The sequence below is a fragment of the Malania oleifera genome, chromosome 4, assembly GCF_029873635.1.
Source record: "Malania oleifera isolate guangnan ecotype guangnan chromosome 4, ASM2987363v1, whole genome shotgun sequence".
NCBI lineage: Eukaryota > Viridiplantae > Streptophyta > Magnoliopsida > Santalales > Ximeniaceae > Malania > Malania oleifera.
Genome location: NC_080420.1, coordinates 86,368,945 through 86,396,047, shown reverse-complemented (window position 1 = coordinate 86,396,047; position 27,103 = coordinate 86,368,945). Strand labels below are relative to the sequence as shown.

The following is a 27,103-nucleotide window of genomic DNA, read 5'->3' as shown; positions in this document are numbered from 1 at the left end:
AATTTCACATTTCAATTCTCATAATTCAATATTCATATTATAGAATTTTACATTGCAATAATTCCCTTTTCATATTCATATATCAGTATTCACATTTCATCATTCTTATTGCTCATAATTCAATATTCATATTACAGAATTTTACATTGCAATAATTCCCTTTTCATATTCATATATCAGTATTCACATTTCATCATTCTTATTGCAGCATTATCATTGCAATAATTCATTTCCAGCATTCTCAACTCATTTCATTATAAAAATGATATTTCATCAAATCGATACTCATTTCATCTCATAATATCATATACATATCTCACTTCACATTATTCACATTTCTCAATAAAACATTCCCATATTTCATATTTCATCATTTCTCATAAGATACTTTTCAGTACAAAACACTTTTCACCATTTTCCACTTTTCAAATTTCATATCTCAATTCAAATTTCATAATCCCGTGCTAGTTCCTGATCGTCAATCCGGGCTCTAATGAAGTCGAAAACGAAAAGAGAAGAGAGAAGGGTCCGTAGGGTTTTAGGAGAGAGAGAGAGAGAGAGAGAGAGAGAGAGAGAGAGAGTGAGAGAGTGAGTGAGTGAGTGAGTGTGTGATTTTTATTTTTTTATAAAAAAATGAGTCACGGGATTTCCTTATCAAGCTCACTCTAGAGAAAACCATCGACGACTTTCTCTAACTCTCAGAAAATCGTCGCTGGTTTTCCATTAACTAGCTCAATTTTACAATTTACCTGTTATTGGCCCGCGGTTAAATTCCCCAACCATTGAAGGTTTTCTATCCACTCCAAAAAATTGTCATCAATTTTCTCCTCTCTTAGCCAGAAACCACTTTTTCCCAATTTCTTTTATTATTTTATTTTCTATGTCTTTACACTACAATTGTATGTGAGTTCCATTTATAAGCACTTAATCCTTGATCAATCAATCAGATATGTATACTCCTTGAGATATTATTTGAATTATTTCAAAATTATTACTCATTCATTATGGGCATATATGTTGGTAAAAATCAACCTAGTTAACTTGATGGTTTGGTTTTGCACCAAACCGTCAACGTTGTCAAGGAAAACCGTTGACGAAAATGAACCGAGGTAAGTTGATGGTTTGGTTCGGAACCAAACTTTTTGTCGAAGAAGTGTCTATAAAATAGACACGAGTGCATTTTAGACACACCTAAAACCCTAAGAATACCATCCTTCTTTCTCCTACACCTAAAACCCCCTCAAATTTCCTCCTAAAATCTTGCTACCATGGCTCCGAAGACTAAGAGAGGAGAAGAGAGTTCCCCTAGGAGACATGACAAGGAACCAATTCACGATTCTATGCCTCCTCCTTAAACCCAAGAAAAGTCAAGGAAATCTACTGAAGAGTGGTTCAGACTGTTTGTATCAAGGGAAGCTTACTTGGGATTCAAGAAGGACATCTCCGAGAGAAACATTGTAACTAGCAAAGTTGTTCTTATAAGATTCCTTGAAAATAACTTTCCATTTTTCATTGAAAAATTTAAGGCTATCGGTTGGGAGTTCCTCATGACTCATGATAATCCAGTAAATCCTGAGTAAGTAAGGGAATTTTATGCTAACTTTGTGCCATCTACACCTCATGAATTAGCACACTCGACGGTTAGGGGTAAGGTGATTTATTTGGATGCCGACACATTTAATGCCATTATGTTGTGTGGAGGATATAATGTTGCAAGTCTCCCAGGAAAAGTTTGGGCCGTCTATAGGGATTGGTTTAACCCCCATGAAGCACTTCAATTAACAAAGGAAAATCTAAATGTGCTAGCTATGGCAAAACCAAAAGCTAAAGATTTCACAGTTGAATTTAGGGTATTACATCATATGATCACCTACAGCATCTCTCCAAGACTTGGTGGACATGATATTGTGATGCATGGAGACAATTTTTCCATGTATTGTGCTTGGCATAAACACAAGATTGATTTGCCTTCCATCGTTGTGTACCACATGTATGACAATCTGTGTAAGAAGAATGGGAGCTTGCCTCTTTCACGTCTGCTTACATGCAACTTCTCCTACCACAATGTTGTATTTGTGGGTGCTATGACTGAATATACTACTTCGATGATGTATATTACGAGTCCACCCTACGGAGAATGCACTTTGTGAATGATGAACAATCCTTGATGTGGATAAAGTAAGGACAACAGGCATAAGGTCCAATGGATGAGGTTGAAGAAGAAATTAAGGAAGAAGATCAAGGAGAAAAAAATTGGGTAATCAAGACAAAGACATGGGAGAGCATGGTGCTGGTGGTCCTCATGATGATTATTATAGGCAACGCCTTGATAGGATGCGCACTCGGATCACTACACTCGAGGATAACTCCCATATGATCAATGCACGCCTCACCAATATAGAAAATGGGCTTAATAAGATTATAGAATATTTTAAGCTAGATGATTAGTCCCTCTTTTTCAATGGGGAGATCAAGATTTGGTGCATTTGTATTTTAGTCCATTAGGTTAATGCTTAGTTGGTAGTTTAATGGTTTAAGATGTTGTAAATGAAAGTTCAATTATTTTCTTTGAATCTCAATCCTATGTTGAATGAAATGAACTTTTTAGTTAAATGGATTGCATGTTATAAAGCTCCCATGGTATGAAATAATTAATTACTTGTGCTTTAAATAAATACATATAGTAAGGGGGAGCAAATTTTTATTTTATAAACCATATGAGCAAATAAAGGGGGGAGCTTGAAATATATCATGCGGAAACACAAATGGTTTGTCATGATAAAAAAGAGAGAGATTGTTAGCCTTAGTGGCTACATGATCCTATTTGTCATATTTTGATGATTAAACCCCATTAGTGGTCCTAAGTCACTAACCTTTCAATATCAAGTTATGGTAGGTGCAAGTGGCAAAATCATGAAGATACAGGTTAAATTGTAAAGATCGAAGTGGACAGTCACTTGCAAGATCCCAAGCATATCCAATGCATCAAGTGTGAATTCATATGTAATGGGGGAGTGTTTGAGGTAGAATTGTTGTAACTCTTTTAGTACTATTTCACACAAGCTTATTGAGCAAGACTTGAGCAATTTGCACATACATACTAGTCCATATAGCATATAGGATATCAGTCATCATGAAAAATATGGTTTTCATAGTTTATACACTTAGAAGTTTTCAAAGTCAAAACCCTGATTTATATGATGAAAAAGTTGCATACCCTAAACATAATTTTTTTTTTTTATAATGGGATAAGGTTAAATGTTCTAAGTGTTGTACACTTTAATATACTTGGTTCTGGTTGAGTTAAGATAATTTTTATGCACCAAAAATACCTCTATATCAATCCCCAGAGGTTATGCCTCTGAATCCCCAACTTATTGATCTTCCCAATTCAAAATCGAAAAACTGCACTAAGCAAAACCGTCGACGGTTTTACTAAAACTGAATCCATTGATGGTTTCAGACAAACCATTGATGGTTTCTTCCCTAGGTTAAATCGTCGATGTAACTGTCGACTGTTTCTTCTTGTAGCCCAACTTCCTTGTTTTTCCTCAACATGCTTTCCCTGTGCATGTGTTCCACTCATCAATATGAGCCACGTACTCCAAAATATCTTTATTTATATCAAGTATTTTGTAAAACATAAAATTTTATAGAAGTTGTAGACACTCCATTTTTACTCAGGCCCAATATTATTATCATTATTTTTAATATTATTATTATTTTGCTATTATTATTATTATTACTATTATTATTAGTATTTTTATTATCTTTATTTTATTATGTTATTATTATTATTATTTTGATTCTATTGTTATTTTTTTATTATTGTTATTAAATATTTTTAAAATATTATTATTATCACTTTATTATCTTGCTATTGTTATTATTATTATATTACTATTATTATTATTATTTTATTATCTTTGTTATTTTATTTTAAAATTTCATTTATTATTATTTTATTACCATTTTACTATTATCATATTTACTATTATTATTATTATTATTTATTTTATTTTCATTATTATTATCATTATTATTGTATATATTGTTACCATAAAAGTATGAAGAGAATAAAAATGAAAAAGGAAAAGAAAAGAAGGATTTTTTTTTAGGGTTGAGATTTCTATAAAAAGAGGGGGGCTGCGCGCTCCACTTCACACACAGCCGGGGGCAGCGCACAAAAAAAAAATACTCCGGCTACTTCTTCTTCTTCCCCTTCCTGTTCCAGCCACGGCAACCTCCCCTTCCCCTCATCTCCTTTTCCCTTTCAGTCTCTCCTCCTCAGATTTCTGGCCACCAACCGCTCCTGCAACTCCCCTCGGCCACCACCCGAGCAGCCACCAACCGAGACACCAGCAGGCAGCCGTGCCATCTTCTCCTGCAACTCCAACATCCAGCCATGGCAGAACCTCCCCTGCACCAGCTCTTCTCTAGAACAGACCCGAAAACCTCCACAGACCCGAGCCACACCAGAGCCGGCAGCATACCAGCTCCGGCGTATTCCTGCTGCTGCCGCATGAACCGCCGCTTCTCCGGCCACTCATAGTCGCCGCCGCTTTCCCACGAGCCTCAGACCTCCTCTGCTCCAACCGCCGTTCAGACCTCCAGCGATCCATCCCTGAAGTCCCCCTGGTGCGCACCCGATTTTCTCCGGCAACGCAGCAGCGGCCACCACGGACTCCTGCAGCCCCGACGACCTCCTCCTTAGTCCCTGGTTATGTAAATTACAAAAGGTGGTATCTTTAGGTATTTTTTTATGTAGATGTATATATATATGGTGTTGTTTTGCTTCAAGTTCATATTTTTATTATCACGTTCACTTTTATTATTTATTATATTTGTTACCTTTGGTATATTAGTTAATTTACTATTTATATTTATGTCCATTATTTATGTTTAGCATTTAAATTATTTCATGATTAATATTGTTTGGGTATTTTTAGTTTAGATTATTTTTCACATTAATAGATGTTTTTGTTTATCCCATATCTATAGTTATTAGGGTTCCAGTTACTTCACATTAATATTGAATATTTTGGATAATCATTAGGGTTTTATTAGTATAGTATATTTTGGATTATCAGTATTGTTGCGTTAATATTGTATACCTGGGGTTTTTCCATATTGCCATGTTGAGCTTGTTTTATATTTAGGGTTTTTATCATTATTGTTAATTTCAATATGTAATATGTTAGTGTTTTAGGGTTTATTTTGTTGTCATTATAATATTTAATGTGTAATATATTCATCTTATTGGCTTATATGTTTATTTATAGTTCTTTGTTTTTATTGTAATATTTAATGGGTAATATATTTATCTTATTTGATTGTGTAATTATTTAGGGTTTATTATTATTATTATTGTATTATTTAATGTGTAATGTGATTATTTCATTCACTTGCATAATTATTTAGGGTATTCTTAATCATTATTTTTATTATTTAATGTTCCTCCCATATTTATCATTTTATATTATTGCTTACTAATGTTAAAGCTTATTTGTTCCCATATTTATCCTTGCATATCTACATATTGATTTTAGAATTGATTGTTTCCATAATTCCATTATTTTGTTGTCATACTCATAATCGTGTAATTACATACTAACTTTAGAATTATTTGTTTCCATATTGTATAGTTTACATTTTAAATTGTAGGATTGATTTGTTTCTTTAATTATTTCCATATTGTAAATGTTATCATTAATTGTACGTTAATATTAAGACAAGTATTGTATTATTAAGATATACTTTTTTATTATTAATATTATTATGGCTACAACTATTATCTTTATCATTATATACATATACATACATATATTTTTAGAATTGTGTCATTAGTGTATATCCTACTGCGTGTTATTATTATCTTTCTTGTGCAGGTATATATATATATATATATATATATATATGTTAAAGTAGGTGTTATTATTACTATTACGTTATGTACATATATCTAAGTTAAGTCTTATTATTATTATTATCATGGTGTGCATTCTTCATAATTGCAGTATTTATTTTCTTTAAGTAATTTATATTATATTTTTATTTCTATATCATTATACTTATTTTTTATAAGATATTTTCTCGATATTCCAATCCCTATGATTTTATTGCGGGGGTATGAGCCTTCGGGCATCACATACCCTAAGCTCTGAGGGAATACATATATATATATATATATATATATATATATTATTTATTTATTTATTATTTTATTTATTTACTTATTTTTCACATGTATTTATAAATTCATAAAAAGGAGTAATTTAAAGACTTATTAGATTAACTTAGGGATAATCTTAAATTAATTAGGTACCGTTCGTAAGAATGGGCGCGTAGGAGGTGCTCGTACCTTCCCCTCGCATAACCGAACTCCCGACCCCAACTCTGGTAATGTAGACCGATGCTACCCCTAACGGGGTAGTAATCATGTGTTCTAACAGCACTAAAGGTTAGTCGCGACTCCGACATTCCATGTTTTTCTATGAAAATAATAAATTGATTTTAATTTCGCCGCCCGGGGCACACGCGCTCCCGGGACGTCGCGACAGAAGTGATATCATCTAATAAAAATTCATTTTTTATTTTATTTTTATGGATAAAAGGCACTCAGCTCCTTTGAGATATGGTAAAAAGATAGTGACTTCCCCTGATATTTCATAATTTCATTTTCATCCCCCAAAGGTTTCAAAAATGTCACAAACACCCCCTAAGGTTGGGTAAAAGACACAAACTTCAACTTATTTTGCAAAAAGACAAGTATTTTGAAAGGAAGTTTCTAAAATTCTTGAAACCTCCGGAAAGATTCTTACAATTTTTTAAACCTTAGAGGACGTCGATGTCTTTTTGCTAAATTTCAAATTAGGTTAGTGTCTTTTGTCCTATTTTTATTTATATCAATAATATTAAAAATACAAATTTGTTGAACTGGGATCGTCTTATCCTTATACTCCCATCATATGTTGCCTACTTCCATAACTAGTCTAAATTGCCTTGTTCAAGCGAAGGTAAGCCCCTACTAGCACTTAACCAATAGGGCTAACCATTACATATATAAGAAATGTCTCCCTAGCTTTTTTATGTTTGTCCAAGAAAGAGGTTGGGATAGGGAACAAGGACCAAAATACTATTTTTCTCAAACAAACAAAAAAATGTGCTTTTGATGGGAGTAAGTTTTCTTTTGTTAGATAGACAATTTGACTTCCATGAGACAAGTGTGAGTTTCAAATTATTACTGTAGTTCAATCTATTTATACTAAATGTTCCCAAAAAAACAAAAAAACAAAACAAAAACAAAAAAAGAATCAAACTTTTCTTTCTTTCTTTCTTTCTTTCTTTCTTTTCTTTTTTTCTCTGTTTAGCAAACTAAAGTTTTCTCCTATACATGGTAGATGTATTTTTGTCATTCACCCTCTAATGACATAATAATGACACATGAAAATATGTATATAAAGTATTAATATATATGCTTGATTTAAAAATTTTGATTTTGCTCAAGAAAGAGTAAAATTTCTAATCTTAAATTTTCTTCTTCTAGACCCCTCTCTAGCTTAATTTTGTCATCAACCTTTTTCTTACATGAAGAGTTTTTTTTTTTTTAATACATATTCTAATTCCTTTTACTATTTATTGTTGAAATATTAAAATATGAATGAAGTTATAATGAAGTGCTTCCCTTTCATGAAGCAAAAGAACGTGGAGGTACTAGAACCTAGTTAATCCATTTAGGCGCAATTAATTCCTATACAACTACAAAAATCAAAAAGTGAAGTCTATACTTAGACGCGCATTAGTTTTAAGGATCATGTGTACCTAGATATGCTTTAGTACCTAGGATCATGTGTATATAATATGTAAATGTGCCTAAGTTCTCTCTTTCTTATTTTTTTGGAAAGACTAATTCATCTTAACTAAAATTTTAATTTTATAATTATTTAAAATTTCACTTTTTTTTTTTTTTTAAGAAGCGGGGCGCCTCCATTTATTTATTGATAAACCTTCACTTTTGGTAGAGGAATACCGTGGTTACAAGATAATCAATGGGAGAAACAAAAGACAAATCATTAGAGGCCTCCCAAAAAACAACACCAACATCCAGCCAAAAATAAGGTTACAAGTCCAAGAAAAACAAAACAAACCAAGGACCTACAAAACAAATCTCACGCAACAAAACAAACAAAAGATAAACAACATAAAGTATAAACTAAAACCAACAGGAAATCAGCTAAACATACCTCATATAAGTCGTACCTATCTTCTCCTGTTTATGCAACCCATTGATAACTCTAGGGAGTTGACTACTATTTGTAAATAAATTATTCCTTCCCATAGCACCTTGTCGAGCCAAGGCATCTACCACTTTGTTCCCTTCTGTAAAAACCCCGAACCATGATAACTGGGTTTAAATAAATAAGAGAGGGGAAAATTAGGAATTTGGCAGATTTTGTTGACGAAGCCTCTGTTCTTCTCGTCAACAAAATTCAGAAACTCGTCGACGAGGAGAAGCCGAGGAGTCTCAGAAAAATCGGTGATCTCAAATTCGTCGACAAGGCCACCGATTTGTCGACGAAGTCAGTGGAAGATTTGTCGAAGAAGGCACCATTTCGTCGATGAATTAGGCCGGGTCAAAAGGGGTATAAATAGAATATTCTTTACTTCCAAGTTAAGAAACTTCAATCTTATCTCTCTCTCTCTCTCTCTCTAAACCTCTCCCTACTCTCTCTCTCTCTCTCTCTCTCTCTCTCTCTCTCTCTCTCTAGATTTCTTCACTGATCATTGATGAAATCAGAAATTTGAAGTTACCACGAGGATCGTGGAAGGATTCTCTACAACTTTGTTAGCTTTGGTGCAATCCCAAGAGGGGGGTTGAATTGGATATTAAAAATTTATGGCCTAGGTTAAACCAAATAAATAGTATTACTTAACCTAGGGTTTGTTTATGCAAATGTAAACCTAATCATTCACAATATAACATACACGTGCAGTAAGTAAATTGCAGAAATGTAAGTGAACACGCACGATATGTTATCGAGATTCGGCCAACAGTGCCTATGTCCCCGCCTCTAACTTGCAAGCCAGAGGATTCCATTAATAGCTCACTTAAGGGTGGAGCAGCACCGTTTACAACCAGGTCAAATTAACACAAGGCTGACCTCAACCTTAACCAGGTCAATTAGCAGGGCTGACCTCAACCTACACGCCTTAATAGGACGACGCACCTAGCTTTCCTAACCGGGTCTAAACCAATCCGGGACTATTCCAGGGCTAGTCTCCCTCTTCAGGCCCATGCCTGGAAATACAAAAAATGTGTATAAAATTTGTACACGGAAATATGCTTCTAGAAAAGCAGATGTGTGCACCAATACAGCTCAATCAATAAAGCAAGCACTAATGATATGTAGATATGCTCAGTGCTTTAATGTGTGCTAAACACTCAATCAAGTATGATAATCAATCAAGATCTAGAGTGTGTATCTAAGCAAGAATTGAAACACAATATTCGAATATCATAAAATCAGATCAGGGTTTCAAATATGCTAAGCAAGATAGATCAAACAAACACAATACGATATTTCAATGTCTAAAGCGCAATGGAGTTGTTTTAAAGATTAGCTTTTCACAAAAGGATTTTTGCATACAAAATCTAGGTTTAGGTATCTTGCAACAACAATGCACAAACCACAACCCTCAAAGTCTTCCCACACAAGATTTATCATATGAAATCCGTGGAAGAACTTTAGGCTATACTCTCAAATAAAATCAATCAAAGTTTATACCAAAAGAGAGTATTAGCTAGAGAGATTACACACTATAGCCTTATAGAAATACTCACAATGCTTAGAGAAATAAAGATTGAAGAGTATGTGAGTGTTTGCAAGAAGTTTTTGGCTAATATAGGATTTTGAGAGTTGAGAGAGTTTTGCCCTAATCAAGTTTGCTAATCCTCTCTAATAATGATAAATGAATGGGTATATATAGGCAAGGAGGTATTTTTGACCGTTGGGGACCTATTGGGCATTATTAAGAAAGTATTAAATCATTTTAAAATAATTAACCTTGTTTAAAATATGTTTAACTGCGGTAAAACTGAGGGCAACCCGAGAGGTCCGGTCGACCAGAAAGGTTTCGGTTGACCAGGACACAAACGATTCAGTCGACCAGGAGGATTTTGAACTGAAGGCTCGGTCGACCATATATATGTGTTAAGGGCAATTTTTCTAGGTTCGATCGACTAGGAGAAAATGAACTAAATGGTCGGTCGACCGGGATAGGCGATTTTTCAAATTAGCGCGGTTCAGTCGACCAAGAGATTTTGAACTAAATTGTTCGGTCGACCAGACCGTTGGGGTAACTCCCGAGGACCCTCGATTGACCAGGTAGTTGTAGTACAAAAGCTCTTGGTCGACCAAATGGTCAATTGTTGACATAGGAGGGTTTTGGTCGACTAGGGCCTTTTGAACTTCAAGTTTCGGTCGACCGAGTGGTCAATCTTTGACCCAAAGGAGCTTCAGTCGACCAGGGCCTTTTGAACTACCTTTGCTGGTCTACTGGGTGGTCAAACTTTGACCCAGGATGTCTCGGTCAACTAGGCCAAAATGAACTTGCTTGGCTGGTCGACCAAAAGTGCATCGTGTGTGCATTTTGGTCCCGTCTTGACACAATCAAACCCTATTTTAGTGCCTAACAAATATACGTGAAAGTGTGAGTGTCCTAGGGGCACTTGGGGTCTAATTTTAAGAAACCGAAAAAGTCCGGTGTCGATCAACCGAAGGGAAAACCCTAAGGTCTTTCTATGGTCCGTGTAGGTACCTAATGTCCAACTAAGGTCGATTTGAGCATACCTACCTATCATGCATGATGCAAATTATTACAAGCCATATGAGTGTACAGTCCATAATAAAATTACATCCCAGAATCAAGAAACTAAATAATAACTACAAATGCATCACAAGATTCTTCATTCATCGGCACGAACACCGCACGCCATCATGATAAGTCTTTTAGTCCTGAAACGCACACAAGGTGAACCTGCATGTAGTTCTCAGTGCAACCATTAGTACCAAGAATATTTTTCATTATCAAAACTGGGCGTGACCAATTAGGTTAACAAACTTCTACGGATAGAAATCTCGTTTTGGAGATTTTTGGGTTTTGGCGAAAAATCGAGGTAAGGCTCAGTTTTCATTTCTGATCCGATAGTTTTGTAGGTAACTGTCTTGTGAGCATATTTTGTATTGTGATTTGTAGGTTTTGAAACTCGGTTTGCTATTTAGGGGCCTTGGAGTTTAGGATTTGTTATTCGGGGAAAAGGTAAGGGAAACTATGTTTATATTGGTTATTTTTGAAATCGAACTCGATGGAATTGTGGTTCACGGTCCTATGTGTGTTTTGGATACTCATTTGGGGGGATCTAACATGGAAAACTATGGGTTTTTCATTATTACAGTTTTGGGAAAAAGGGGGCGACGAACTGTATCCCTAGTTTTGTTGAAAACCATAGGTATATGTTGATTTATACTGTGATATTAGGATGACCATGCCTTGACTCGTTTAAACTCTATTTGTTTGAAAAACCATGATTTAGATTACCAAATGGGTGTGATTTGTTTTGTTATATGAGCATGCATGTGTGTGTGATATATTGAAATGCTAGTAGGAACTGGGTTTCGAAATTGTTCTAGGTACCGAGAGTGTCCGGCCCTATATTCAAGAGCGTGTATTTATCACCTGCTACGTAGGCAAGAGTGTCTGGCTCTATATTTGAGGGCGTGAGCCAATACTGGCAGATCAGGCCAAAGGGTGTGGATCCACCAATTATGCATCGGTATGATGCCCTGGGAGTCGAGGACTAGCCATGTGCCAGTGGCGCCATGTTTCGCGGGTTGTCTGGGCCAAAGCCAGATTGTCGCGTACCAGTTTCGGGCTGAAGGGTGTGACAACACCGAGGATTATTGATCATGTGTATGTGTATGTGTGCGTGTATGCACTGTGAAAAATTAGTACTGGAATGCATTTAATTGCGTGTATGTTGATCATGATAACACTCAAATGCCACACACCAATACAACCTGTGTTCTTCCTTACTGAGAGATGTCTCACCCCTACTATACGTACATTTTTACAGGTCCTTCGGGTAACCGGAACTAGCGTCCTGGTGTAGGGAGCGTAGTGGCCAGTGTACCGCGTTTAACACTAGGTAAGTGCTAGGACTGTAATTTTGGTAGGTTGCCATTTTAGGATATGATGGGCGCCCATTTGTACGTTTTGATAGAGCATTGTGTCTGCTCTTGTATAGACTCTGGTATGGTGTTGCATATGTATATATGGTTTTTTCACTACGTATATGATTTTGTTTGGATGTGTTTAGGGTGCCTGGGAACCCTACAGGGTCGGACCCTCATCCTTTTTACTGTATCTTTAGATGATTTGTGTGATACAGGGACAGGTTAGATTACATTTTCACCCTTGGGTTCCATTCGGGGTTCAGGGTGTGACACCTTCTCAATACCAATGCTTTATCTAAAAGTTTACTCCCTCCAATAAACCAATACCCAAAAATCTCATAAATACCACAAGGAGCACCTACTGGATCTTATCCAATTTACTACAATATTCAAATCACATTCAATATCAATACTAGTATGACCCAAATATTTGCAAATCTTTATTCCCTCCAACACAGCTCTCAATTCAGCTTCATTATTTGAATAAGAATCAAAATACTTGGAAAAACCAAAAACAAAAGAACATGTACGGTCTCTAAGGATGCCGCCACCACCCACTGGCCCTGAGTTCCCCAAACTGTTCCTGTCCAAATTTAGTTTTAACCTCCCTTGCCTCAGTTTTAGCCATCTCACACATTACACAGTTTTAATTCTTTTATTCACAATTTGCACTTCCAAATTCTACAATATCTGAAAATCAGCATCCTTTAACTAAGTCATTCCTGTCATGTTCCTGCTCAAAACTCTCACCCAATACTTAATGGACAGCCATACATCTGTACTACTCTCCAATTTCCCCTCCATTCTGGCCGCACGTCTCCTTTCTCCACAGCCTCCAAACTATTAAACAAGAAATCAAACCCATCAATGATCCCAACTGAGAAAATCTGGAAGCCCTATTAAACCACATTTGGACTCTTTCTTTCCAACTTTGTTGCCAAAGAAAAGGAACACCTACCTCCACCGAAACCTTCCTTATTTAAAATTTCACTTCAAACATCAAATTAAAGAAAGACTAATCAACCACACAACACGTTTACAAAACTTCCATCCTCTCCCCACATGCCACATAAGTCTATAATGATCAATACCTATGATGCTAAGCATTTTTCTACCATCTACACTACAGCAATTGTAAAGGCTACTACTGACGGATTGTTCTTGTAGCCATGCAAGAAAAATCTTAAATTTTGGCTTTAGTTTTTTTTTTCTTCTTCTTCTTTTGGTATAGGCTAAAGGAAGAATACAAAAGCTATAGGCACAAGTATTACTTATATGTTAGAATATGAAAGAAGAGATTATGTTTAGATTAAGGATTTTGTTTGTGAAAAATAATAGAAAAAATTTGTTTTCACTATATATTCTCCTTATATCATATGCTACCGAATCATTTTAAAAATTGAAATGTTATTAAGATGAAAAAAAAAATTAGTCTAATATAATTAAAAATTAAAAGTAAAATCAAATAAAGACATGAAAAATCTAATTTTTGTCTATTTTACATTTTATTTTATTTTATTTTCCCTACTTTTCTAGATAACCAAATATGAAAAAGTGCATCATTTCATATTTTTCATTTTTTTTCCCTAGGCTTTGTTTGGATTATTTGAAAATAAATGAAAAATAAGAAAGAAATTTTTTTTTTTATTATATTCTTTTGTGCAAATTGATGCGCTGTGGGAAAACACACCGTTTCGGATCGTGCAATGCAACAACCAACGATGAACAATACAGAAAACACACTCACACACAAATAATAAGAAAATCAAATAAACACATGACAAAAGAATTTATGTTGTTCGACAATGCGTGTCTATGTCCACGGGAGCAAGCGGCTGAATTTCATTATCAACATTCAAACCAGGGTTATAATATTGCTATATATGCTAATCCTACACGTACAAAGGACTTAGGAAGTTCCTAAAATACCCCAGTATCAATCACCGGAGGTTATGCCTCCGAATCCCCAACCTACTGATCTTTCCAATTCAAAATTTGAAAAACTACACCGAGCAAAATTGTCGACAATTTTACTAAAACTGAATCCATCGATGGTTTCAGACACATTGTCGACAGTTTCTTCCCTAGGTTAAATCGCCGATGTAAGTATCGACCAAACTGTCGATTGTTTCTTCCTGCAGCCCAGCTTCCTTGTATTTCCTCACCATGCTTTCCCTGTGCATGTGTTCCACTCATCAATATGAGCCACATACTCCAAAATATCTTTATTTATATCTAGTATTTTGTAAAACATAAAATTTTATAGAAGTGATATCATCTAAAAATATTTTTTTTTTTTATTTTTATGAATAAAAGACACTCAACTCCCTTGAGATTTGGTAAAATGATAGTTGAGTTTTCATCCCCAAACGTTTCAAAAATGTCACAAGCACCCCCTGGGGTTTGGCAAAAGACGCAAACTTCTACTTATTTTGCAAAAAGACAAGTATTTTGAAAGAAAGTTCCTAAAATTCTTGAAACCTCCAGAAAGATTCTTACAATTTTTGAAACCTCAGAGGACATCGATGTCTTTTTGCCAAATTTCAAATTAGGTTAGTGTCTTTTGTCCTATTTTTATTTATATCAATAATATTAAAAATACAAATTTGTTGAACTCGGATCGTCTTATCCTCATACTCCCATCATATGTTCAAGGGAAGGTAAGCCCCTGTAGCACTTAACCAATAGAGCTAACCATTACATCTATAAGAAATGTCTCCCTAGCTTTTTTATGTTTGCCCAAGAAAGAGGTTAAAAAAAAAAAAATGTGCCTTTGATGTGAGGAAGTTTCCCTTTGCTAGATTGACAATTTGACTTCCATAGGCAAGTGTGAATTTCCCGTTATCACTGTAGTTGAATGTGTTATTGCATAAGAATGTAATGGAATGAAATAAAATTCGTCTTTGTAATTTTTTATTTTTATTATATAAATTTTTTTATTTCATTCAATTATATTATAGCACATCAAATATTGTATTGGTGTTTAGGTGTTGAAGTTCGAACATGGAGTTCAGATTTGTGTGAATTGAGCAAAACACAAGTTAACGCTAAACTAGAATAAATTTCGTATGAGAAATCCTAATTCAAAACTATAGAATTTAGGTTCTCAAACACAGACTAAAATTTAATTTTACTGCTGAGTTAGCATTCACAAATTTAGATAAGAAGCCAAAAATAAAAAAAAAAAAATTAAGGGTTCATTTAGTTATCAGAAATAGTTTTTGTCTTTCATTTTAAATTTTTTGAAGAATTATAAAAGTAATAGCTAGTCTATGTTCTAGTTTTCAAAAGTTAGAAAATAAAATGTTTGTCTAGATGTGGAAAATGATTTTCTCTTTTCATTTTTAGGTTTTCAAATAATTAGAAAAAAAATCCTACTTTTCAATTTTTAAAAATTATGTAAATAAACATCTAGAAAATAATAAAAACATCTTTTCAACATTTCTACACTAATTTAATTTTTTTTTTAAAACAGAGTGACAGTTTTTTTTGTAGTTATTTGAAAAAAAAAATTAAAATATGAAAATTATTTTCGACAATTGTTGGATAGTACCAAAATATTGTTTGCCTTCTAATTTTTCATATAAATGTTATTTAACCGAAAATTAAGTTAAATTTTTTGTAATTTTTTTTTTTTTAAAAATAAAAATTATTTTTTTTTTATAATTTACTGGATCCTAAAATTCTATCTTGCTTTGTTCTAAGCCTCATAATAGGATTCCTTTGCCTCTGAATAAATTAAGATTCTTTGGCCTTTTTGAAAGTGCTTTTGATAGAATTAAAAAGAAAAAAAAAAAATCAATGACCAGGCTGATTGATTTCTTCATGTGCGCGCTAAAAGTTCGCCGGTCCTTGCAAGGCTACTTTGTGAATCAACGGAAGCGCATGCCTTTGCACTTGTGAGAAAATACCTGATTTTCATTGTCATGATAGAATTTTAACTGAAATCAAATGATCGCAGGTCATCAGACTCGCAAGGAAACTGCCTACTGGTGATGTGAGTGCATTGAAGAATCATGCAGCCGAGCAGGAAGAGCAGCTGGATGAAAACGACCTAACGTAGATTCTCAACTCCGGAAGATAATTAGTAGCCACCATGATACCATTTTTTTATTTGCTACGTAAGAAAATTGCTTTAGTCTAAATATTCAGTGTGTTACTGTTTCATTTTTATTGCTTACACTAGCGAAATATGTTTGATGTTTACGTAAATATTTGGGAGGGAGAAGGGTACTCCTAGTCTAGTCGTGGGGTATTGTATTGCTAGTGTATTTTCCCTTTCATGGATGCCATAGAAAACTTGGTCAAATTAATTTACTCACTACTCACCCCGGTGATGATAATTGTTTGGTTAAAAAATTTTCCATCATCGATCCACAAAATACTTCACACGTAATTATTTTTCCCTTCCTCTTATTAAAAGAAAAGATAAATCTGACATTTATTCTCGATGACTCATATGGGTGACGAGTGTCAAATTGGCTTTCCCTCTAGCCAACGACTATAAAAATCCAACGACTCCACCGGTTTGCTCTCTGGAACGTTATGCCCAGCCCCCTGCAGTTGCAATATATGCAGCATATATTACATTACAATCTAATACAACAGAAAAGAAAAGGAAATGGTTTTCAAGAAGAGACCTTGATAGTGAGAAAGGTGAAATTGTGGTCGTATCCTTGCATATAACTACAAAATTTTAAACAGAAATTAATTATGTAGAAGACTTCAATTTGCGCAATAAGAAAGTAAAGTATACCCAGCGACTTGTCCTCTTGACCACCACGGCCTCCATTCATCCTTAACTTTGAACCCAAGTGATTCAGTCCATGCCTGGCTTCCCGTGAATGGTACAACCATATCATGATCACCGCTGCATGCACACCAACCCAAAAAAGATTTAGGCCGGCCAATAGAAGGAAGAATGAAAATGAATAGAGAACAGTTAATGTCATTTCATAGGTTGGTTTATGAGGTACGGTGTTTCCAAATCTAAGAAACAACAAATGTCCCAAAAGTAAAAGCTCTTTAGGGTAATTACCTGTATACAAGAGCTTTGTATCCTTGCGTGGTGAGGTTTTTATGGTAATCGATCATGCTTCCAGTATCATGGGAGTAATTTATGCTATTCGTGCATAACACCCAATCGATACTGTTCTGTAAATTTTTTAAGAGCACAACAAGGGCAAAAAATTGTAAATTTTCAAAGCTTTTAGCTTTGGCTAGGAAATACAAAATGGACATTTACCTCTGCATGAATTGCTTTCTTAACTTCTGCATCATTCAACCACTTGGTTGCGATCTCGTCGTTCTAAAGTTATTTAAACCATTTTGAAGAAAAAAAAAAAAAAAAAATAGAAGAGACCATCCGGAGGATAAGATTAAGATAAAAACAGAAACTTAATTATCACATAAATATGAATTTGATCCAACAAAAATATAAATGTATATCCAAGATAAAAGAAAAATTGAGTGGATGAAGTATAAAACTGAGTAACTCACTACGCATGGGACTGTAGCGCTGTCATTGCTAACTAGTTGAGGCCATAGTGTTACAATGCCTTGCGGCACTAGCGCTCGGAAAGGCCATGCATGACCAGACATTATTTTCCTCACACCAAGAGGCTTATCTGTCCTCCCTAGTTCCTTGAAGCTAGATGGTAGGCTCGAATTTCCATTTGCATCTGGATTATGGTAGCAAGGTTCAAGGATGTTGTAGGGGTTTAATCCATCAATAATCTGAGTCAGTCGTATCCCGGGAAGCCAATATTTTTGAAAAGGGAACAGAAATATAAAAGCACGTTAGCCACTATTTTGTTAGAACTTGGAAAACTACTTCACTTATTCCTTATTCAAGTTCAAATGAGTCTTGGAAAAAAAAAAGAGTATTCTAAAAAAAAAATGAGTCAAATGATTGTATTTCCCTTTCTATATAAGAAAATTTACGAGTGAACAGGAAAACATCTTACAGCATCAACTTTGTCAAGTTGTCTTTTGCAACTTCTACTCGTAATATTGTAGTAGGCTGCTCCACAAGCAGCAAGAACATCCTGAACCAATACATGTTCATTGTTCAAACTGAATAAAGAGCAATTGAGAGGTAGGAAAAGCTGACTTTAGTTAGAAACAATTGATTAATTGCATTCAACAGGGACGAGAGTCAACCAAGTTTTTTATGTCTAGATCTCTCCAAATATGTTTGATTGAGAAGTTGGATTTTTTTGACTCCCTTCAAGGCCAATGCAATCACAACTATAATCAAATTAGGAGAGAGAGAGAGAGAGAGAGAGAGAGAGAGAGAGAGAGAGAGAGAGAGAGAGGAAAATTTTTAGCTACTTACCTCAAAAATAGCATCTGAAATTAGAGCCATCCCGTGTGCGAAGCGGATATAAGAATTCCCATCAAAATAGTCATCCGTGTATGCATTTCCCACCATGTAACCCTGTGTCAAACGCAGTTCATATATATATATATATATATATATATATATATATGTATGCATGTATGTATATGTTGAGACTTACCTATTTGATGTAGAGTTACTAGAGTAGCATACCTTGAAATTGATATTGGGCTTTGCACCAGCTTGAATTCCTACAGGACAGGAGAAAGGTTAAACACTATAGGTTATCTCTAGACACACTCAAGTTAGCATAGGCAAACCTTTCACTATTTCAATAGCGAGGGTGGGCACATAAACTCCTGCGTAAGACTCTCCTGCTATGTAAAATGGATTGGCTTGGAACTCCTGGTATTCTTTGAACCACTGAAGGCAAATTTGCAAATGCTTGTAATTATATTTTCTCACAGACTCAAGAATCAACATAGACATAATTGAAATCTAAGTCATCATGAGGTTTTTTTTTTTTTTTACTTTCAGGGAAGGTGAATTTTATAGTAATTTCCGGGTTTTATTTTACCTCAAGGAGAAAATTGTGTGTATCCAAGGCAGTTTGTACATCACCAGTAGTGTAAGCATTTCTATCTGTCGAGTAGGAGAAGCCGACTCCAGCAGGAGAATCCAAATAAATAATGTTGGAAACCTTAGTAAAAGGCAAAAATTGCATAATCAATTAACTTGAAACTAATGGCAATTAAGGCCAACAACTTCATTTATATAATTGACTACTTTTCACTAGCTTGCTAATTAATGGGTTTCTAATTAAAGAGATGGATTATTAACCTTAGACCAACTGTATGGATTAAGATGCAATGTAGGGAGCTGGTCTTTAGTCTCTCCTGCTTGGAAGTTGAATGGTCCTGTATGACATTTGATTAAATTGCTTCTCCAAGTAATTAGAGTTCTATTTGAAGGTGTTGATGACGATGAATTAGATCATATGCAATGTAATAAAAATCGTAGCCATTGTTGTTGGAATTAATATTTAATAAAATATTAAACAACAACTTTAATTACAGGATGGGTTCAAAAGTATTACCATGTGACTTAATATTTGTATAACCTCCTCTTTTACATGTATATGTGTATATATATATAACAGCGTGAAATGTCTTCATGATATTATCTATATCTATGTAATATGGACAATAATATTGATTGGGAGTGGTCTGTTGGGAGATCTGGAAAGAAAGAAACAAAAGATTCTTTAGGGACTACTCCTCCTTAGCCGCCAAAATTCACCCTAAATGTGTTTCGAACCTCTTCTTTTGGTCTAGGTCCCATCCCACTCTCTCGAATTTGGACCGAGAAGAGTTTCATTACATTTTACCTAATTTAGGAGGTTAATTCGGAGGCTCTCTTATGTCGTGGGGTTGCTCCTTGGTATCTGGCATCTCTTTATTGGTTAGTCATATTGTAGGTTGGTTGCTTCATTGCAATGTTCTCGTCATCAGGCAATGACTGATTTTAGGTTGGATCGACCTAAAACTTGCATGCAGGGAGACTGACCTGACTTTAAGAGAGCATCGTACGTTTGTGACACAACCTTGCTCCAATCTTTTTTTGTTTCTTTTTAAATTTTTTTTATTATATATATGTTCTTTCTTTTTATAATTCTTTGATTATTATTTTGACAGCATAAACAATGACCAATTTTTACATGGTATTTTTATATGTTCATTTAAATTAAAGAAGCAATAACCAATAAATTTTAAAAAGAAATAAGGAATTAGATAGTAAAATAAATAATGGAGGAAGCCAAAGAATTTTGTTCAGCATTCTAAATAATTTATTGCATGTGTTAATCAAATAATTTGTTAAGAATTTAATGTGAAAGCTAAAAAAATGATAGATTAAGTAGTAGAATGAAATCAAACAAAATTGAATAATTAATAACAAGTTGGGAAAGGTGTACCATCAAATTCAAACACACACAGACGCACACATATTCACACATATACCATGTTCATAAACAAATCCGCCAAAACTGGAGCAACCAGGTCCACCATTAAGCCAAAGAACAAGGGGATCAATCTTTGGATTCTCTTCTGACTCAACAAAGTAATAGAAAAGTTTTTTCACCGCGTTCCCATCAATGGTCACATACCTTCAAACAAATCCATGTGACAAAATCCAAAATATCACAACCATATATATATATATATATATATATATATATATATATATATATATATACAGAGAGAGAGAGAGAGAGAGAGAGAGAGAGAGAGAGTATTATATATATGAATACTTTAGGCTTAATTACCCTGAGTAATGTTTGGTGGGTAAAGTGCCTTTGAAGCTAGGAATGTTTGTGATTTGAGATCCTTGTGGAGCTCCTTCCACGATAAAGGCATCCCAAAGTATGACAAATGTCAAAATACTGCAAAACAAAAACTCACACAAGGCTTTACGCATGGTCTTATACGTAAAATTTTTATGATATTCGTGACATATATATATATACAAAGAGAGCGAGCGAGAGAGAGAGGGAGAGAGAGAGAGAGAGAGAGAGAGAGAGATGTCAGAGAATAAAGGAACGAATTGAGAGAGAATGAGAAGGAAAATAGAAAATGGGAAATGAAAATGATGCACTTGCACAAATTAAAAAGGACAGGCTTGCGAATGAATCTTGGGAAGAGCACAAGCCAAACATGGGTATATATTGGCATTGGGGTTAATGTGGAGTCATGTGCCTAAGCTAAGCAAGAGACTTATTAAGACATCTACAAAGACTATGGTTTATGTGCTTTTCAGTTAATGCTAAAATTAAGCAATACCTTTTACAACCAAGTTGCAGCAAATACATGATTTAGGCTAAAAAAGGTGCAATGTGAGATGTGTCGTGTATTCGCATTAATTTGTGAAATCTTATTAGCTAATGCAGATCATATGTTTATTAGCAAAAATATTATTTATAAATCACATTTTTAATCATTACTTTTATGCTCAATGTGTTTATAGACCACATTTTAAAATATTTTAATTTACTTTACTAACACTCTAATCTACATTCTTATTTAAATTCCATACTTCCTCAATGACATTGAATGTGCTCTGTAATGATTCATGCTTTTTGAAAATCCCTAATAAATTGCCTCTTAAATGCACGTTAAATATTATAAATCTAAAAGGAGACGAGAATGAGTCAAAAAAGGAAGGGTGATCAAAAGGCAGGACTTAGAGGTGGCAAACTCATGCATCTTTAAAAAAATTAAAGGTTTTTTTTGGGTAAATTTAAATCAGCCTCCATTGGATAATAGATGTATTTATGACCCACACAAAGACTAAAACAAGGTACACATGAGAATATTTTTGCAAAGTACTAAATATAAATATAAATATAGTAAAAATAAATTTGTTATCTTATTCAAGAAAGAGAAATACTTTTGGGCACCGTCAGCTTTGGCACATCCAGCTCAATGTGATGGACATATCAGGACTAACCCTACTTGATTTGGACCTCGTATGCCCAACTTAGAAACGTGAGTGCTAAAATTCACTAAGTTTGTTAAGTTTGTTTGTACTCTAACTTTATTTTTAAGTGCACAAAAAGCTCCCAGGGAGGATTTTTTGGGCACTGTCAGCTCTGACACGTCTAGCTCAATGTGACGGATGTGTTAGGAGTAATCCTGCTTAGTTTGGACCTCATATGCCCGAATTGGACACCCAAGTGCTTAAAATCAACTAACTTTACTAAGTTCGCCTCTAAGCGCATAATTTTTATTTGGGGAAGAGTTTTTGGACACCGTCAGCTCTTGTCACGCCTTGAACCCGGAAATGGGACCCGGGGGTGAGAATGTAACCTAACATGTCCCTGTATTATACAAATCATCACAGATACAGTACAAAGGATGAGGGTCCGACCCCGTGGGGTTCCCAGACACCCCAATCACATCCAAACACAATCATATACATAGCGAAAAAATCGTACATACATATGCAGTACCATACCTGAGTCTATACAAGAGCAGACACAATGCTCTATCAAAACGTACAAATGGGTGCCCAACACATCCCAAAATGGCAACCCACCAAAATTATAGTCCTAACACTTACCTAGAGCTAAATGCAGTACACCGGCCACTACGCTCCCTACACCAGGATGCTAGTTCCGGTTACCCGAAGGACCTCTAACAATGTACGTATAGTAGGGGTAAGACACCTCTCAGTAAGGAAGAACACAGGTTATATCGGTGTGTGACATTTGAGTGTTATCATGATGCAACATACACGCAGTTGAATGCAATCCAGTACTAATTTACACAGTGCATACACGCACACACAACAAATGATCAGCAATCCCGGTGTCGTCACACCCTTCGGCCAGAAGCCGGTCCACGACAATCCAGCGTTGGCCCTGCCAACCCTCAAAGCACGGCGCCACTAGCACATGGCTAGTCCCTAACTCCCATGGCATCGTACCGGCGCTAACTGGTGGATCCACACCCTTCGACCTGATCTGCCGGTATAGGCTCACACCCTCGGATATAGAGCCGGACACTCTTGCCTACATGGTAGCCGATAAACACACGCCCTCGGATATAGAGTCAGACACACTTAGTACCTGGAACAATTCAGAACCCGGTTGCTACTAGCATTTCAATATTTCACACACACATGCATGCTCATATAACCAAACAAACCACACCCATATAGTAATCTAAATCCTGGTTTTCCAAAAAAATACAATTTAAACAATTCAAGGCACGGCCATCCCAATATCACAGTACAAATCACACATATACTCGGTTTTCAACAAAACCAGGGATGCAACCCGTCCCCTCCTTTTTCCCAAAACTGTAATAATGAAAAAACCATAGTTTTCCCTATTAGATTTCCCCCAAATGAGTAGCAAAAACATATACAGGACCTTGGACCATAGTTCCACCGAGTTTGATGAGCATGAAACCTTTATGCTTACTTGGAAAACATCCGCTTATGATCACTTTGGAATATCCTTCTGTGAATGCCGAATTGGCAAATAGATTTTTGGCTATACTCAATTTTATAGCATCCTCTGCTAAGGAATATATAATTCATTATTTGGATTTTGATCTGGAAGGACTACCAAAGTGTTTCAAGGAAGGTTTATCGCCTTATACTCATTTATGCTAAATATTGGATAAACTGGCTATTCACCTTATCAAATTCTCAAAGTAATAAAGAGATAATGGGTTTTATTTGATGCCTAAATGAATGTCCATGCTTGACTAAGAACCTATGCATCCACTCTCAACCATGAGCATCCATATGTTTGTGCAATGTGGTTAGTTTACAAGCATTCACCAACTTATGGTTGACCTCAAAGAGGAATATTTATTTTTATACTTTTATTTATTCATATGTGCTTAATTTGAAGTATCTTTTGTGATCTCACTAAAACATATAAGAGTATCTATCCATACTGTTACACCCAAAATTTTTATACAAATTTTTTTTAAATAAAACATATAATCCGAAATTGGCCACGTCACCCACTGATACCTTAATACATTACCCGACTCGAATAGGGTACCGGGTACACAATCATCATTATATTCACAACCTAACAGTGGAAGTCATTTATATATAGATATATACCACAACGAATACACATACCAGAGTACTAATCATCCATAAATACATGTCTAACATATTCCTAAATAGAAACACAAAATACTCTAGGGAAACCCTCCATCCCTAGTTCATAACACTCACCCTGTCCCCGCAGGGTATCAGCTCCCCTCTATCTCGAAGCTCTATCACCCGGTCTACCTCAGTTTCTTGAAATATTTAAATGATTTGGTGAGACACATCTCAGTAAGATGGAATAAATTGTCTACAGTGTGTGGCAATATGAGTTCCATCATAATACAACATATATTCATGTCAGTGATAATATATTCTGAGTAAATATATCATTTCCACAATCAAAATCATATAGATATAATACACAAGCTTTCATAAGCTTTTAATTTCACTTCTAAATCCATTTTTACGTAACCCATATTTATCAGCGAAGTTCTCGAGAATAGGGGAGAATATACGCCCATACATGTAACTCCCCTCTGCACTGATATCTTTTGTATCTTTTCCCAAATAAATCGGGTTCGGGTACAACTGATACTCATCAGGGCACTCACCTTACTTAGTAAGCCCTTAGGCAGAGTGTTTTACTTCGCTTTAACTATTTATATTATTAACTCATGCTATTTCATTTCTTATTTCCATTCTCATTTCCATTTTTATTTCCATTTCATTTCCATTTTCATAACTAGCTCAAGAGTGTCCTCGGTTACATCCACATCCGTAACGTATCATTGCCCTGAGGATATTTCTACACCATGCTTCATCTCATGGTTGAGGTCACTCTCCATACACTACGCCATGCTTCTTCCATAGTCGAGGTTGTGTGGCCCAAAGGCTGGACCTAACCACGGCTGACTTATCCGGTTAGATCAAAATATCATGTCATATATCCCAAATCTGTAGTACGACTAGTTTGCCTATAACCCTAATCCAGACTTAGGAGGCATAACAACTCTACTATACAGCTCAGTCGACTGTCATGCCACATGCTCCAAAAGTCCATTTAGTTGCACTATCACCACTAACAATGGTACCATGCTTAATATCACAACCCATCATTAGGGTTTCTATATCCATCCATTAGGGTTATCATTACCATATACCCGCAATCATTATGTGGTATTGGCATTTCATCTATCACATTTCAATGTTCATATTCCAATATACACATTTCAGAATTTCACATTTCAATTCTCATAATTCAATATTCATATTGCAAAATTTAACATTGCAATGTTTCCATTTTCACATTCATATATCAGTACTCACATTTCACCATTCTCATTGTAGCATTATCATTACAATAATTAATTTCCAGCATTCTCAACTCATTTCATTATAATAATGATATTTCATCAAATTGAAACTCATTTCATCTCATAATATCATATACATATCTCATTTCACGTTATTCACATTTCTCAATAAAACATTCCCATATTTCATATTTCATCATTTCTTCGAAAATACTTTTCAGTACAAATCACTTTTCATCATTTTCCACATTTCAAATTGCATATCTCAATTCACATTTCATAATCTCATATTCTCAATGTAAATCATTCAACTTAATTTCAAATATATTTCAATATAAATCATATGTCACACAAATTTTCATCTGATACTCATATCATAGTAAATTTTAGGTAAAATACCATAATTCCATTTCCTATATTTTCTTAATCAATAATTTTCTGAAAAGACTGCTATAATTTATTCCCCCTACCTAACTTACTGAGAGGTCCACTAACACCCTAAATCATACACTCCTCGGCGTTTCTAACTCAAAAGCCTGAAATTCATTTTTACCCCACATTATTCAAATCAATATCCATAATATTAACATTTCATATTCCCTATGACCTATATATTCCAAATTTACAATTAGAACTAACATTTAACACCCTTACGTCCGTTTTGGAGTGGTGCCCTGGAACCCCAAATTGAAAATCTACTCTACCAAAGTTACAGAGAATCTTCCCACGAACCTCGTGGGGGTTTCTGGTCGTCAATCCAGGCTCTAACAAAGTCGGAAATGAAGAGAGAAGAGAGAATGGTTCGTAGGGTTTTGGGAGAGAGAGAGTGAGTGATTTTCGTTTTTTTATAAACAAATGACTCGCAATATTTCCTTGTCAAGCTCACTACATAGAAAACCGTCGATGGTTTTCTTTGACTCTCAGAAAATTGTTGTCAATTTTCTATTAACCGACTCAATTTTACCATTAACCTGTTACCAGCCCGCAATTAAATTCCATAACTATCGACAGTTTTCTACCCACTCAAGAAAACCGTCGTCGATTTTCTCCTCTCCCAACTAGAAACCTCCTTTTCCCAATTTCTTTTATTATTTTATTTTTTGGATCTCTACATTCTTCCCTTCTTATAAAATTTCGTCCTCGAAATTTTCCATTCATCACATTTCCATTCTTAAAGAAAAATACCACCATTTTATTAATTACCCTCACGTATGGCGGAGGAATACTATGGTTACAAAGGGGGTTCTAGGAGGTTACAAACATTTAAAGAAAATTCACCCCAAAACCATTAAGATACTACCTATCCTATACTATACAAATCAAAATACATACCTCTAACCCTGATTCCTACTGAAAATATGTGGGTATCTCTGGCACATCTGCTCCTCTATTTCCCAAAAATCTTTCTCTACTGCATGGTTGCGCCACAGAACTTTTACCAGTGATATACTTTTCGTGCGTAGCTCCTGCTCTTTCCAACCCAAAATCCGCACTAGCACTTCTTCATAAGACAAGGCATCACTAACCTCCAGTGCCTCATATCTGATCACATAGGAGGAATTTGGGACATATTTCCTCTACATGGAAATGTGAAATACGTTGTGAATTCTAGACAAATCTGGCTGTAATGCCAACCTATAAGCAAC

General features: G+C 35.0%; 1 protein-coding gene across 1 annotated transcript; it reads right to left on the bottom strand.

Moving 5' to 3' along the window:
- Positions 1-16,706: 16,706 nt before the first annotated feature.
- On the bottom strand, positions 16,707-21,048 carry LOC131153857 (serine carboxypeptidase-like 20). Its single transcript, XM_058106307.1, has 14 exons — positions 20,897-21,048; positions 20,592-20,737; positions 19,414-19,490; positions 19,151-19,273; positions 18,894-18,996; positions 18,787-18,824; positions 18,571-18,672; positions 18,200-18,280; positions 17,733-17,969; positions 17,479-17,541; positions 17,272-17,387; positions 16,990-17,103; positions 16,874-16,919; positions 16,707-16,790 (listed from the first exon to the last, which is right to left on the bottom strand). Exons 1-14 carry the CDS (start codon positions 21,046-21,048, stop codon positions 16,707-16,709), a joined length of 1,482 nt encoding a protein of 493 aa, XP_057962290.1.
- Between the last annotated feature and the right edge of the window lie 6,055 nt (positions 21,049-27,103).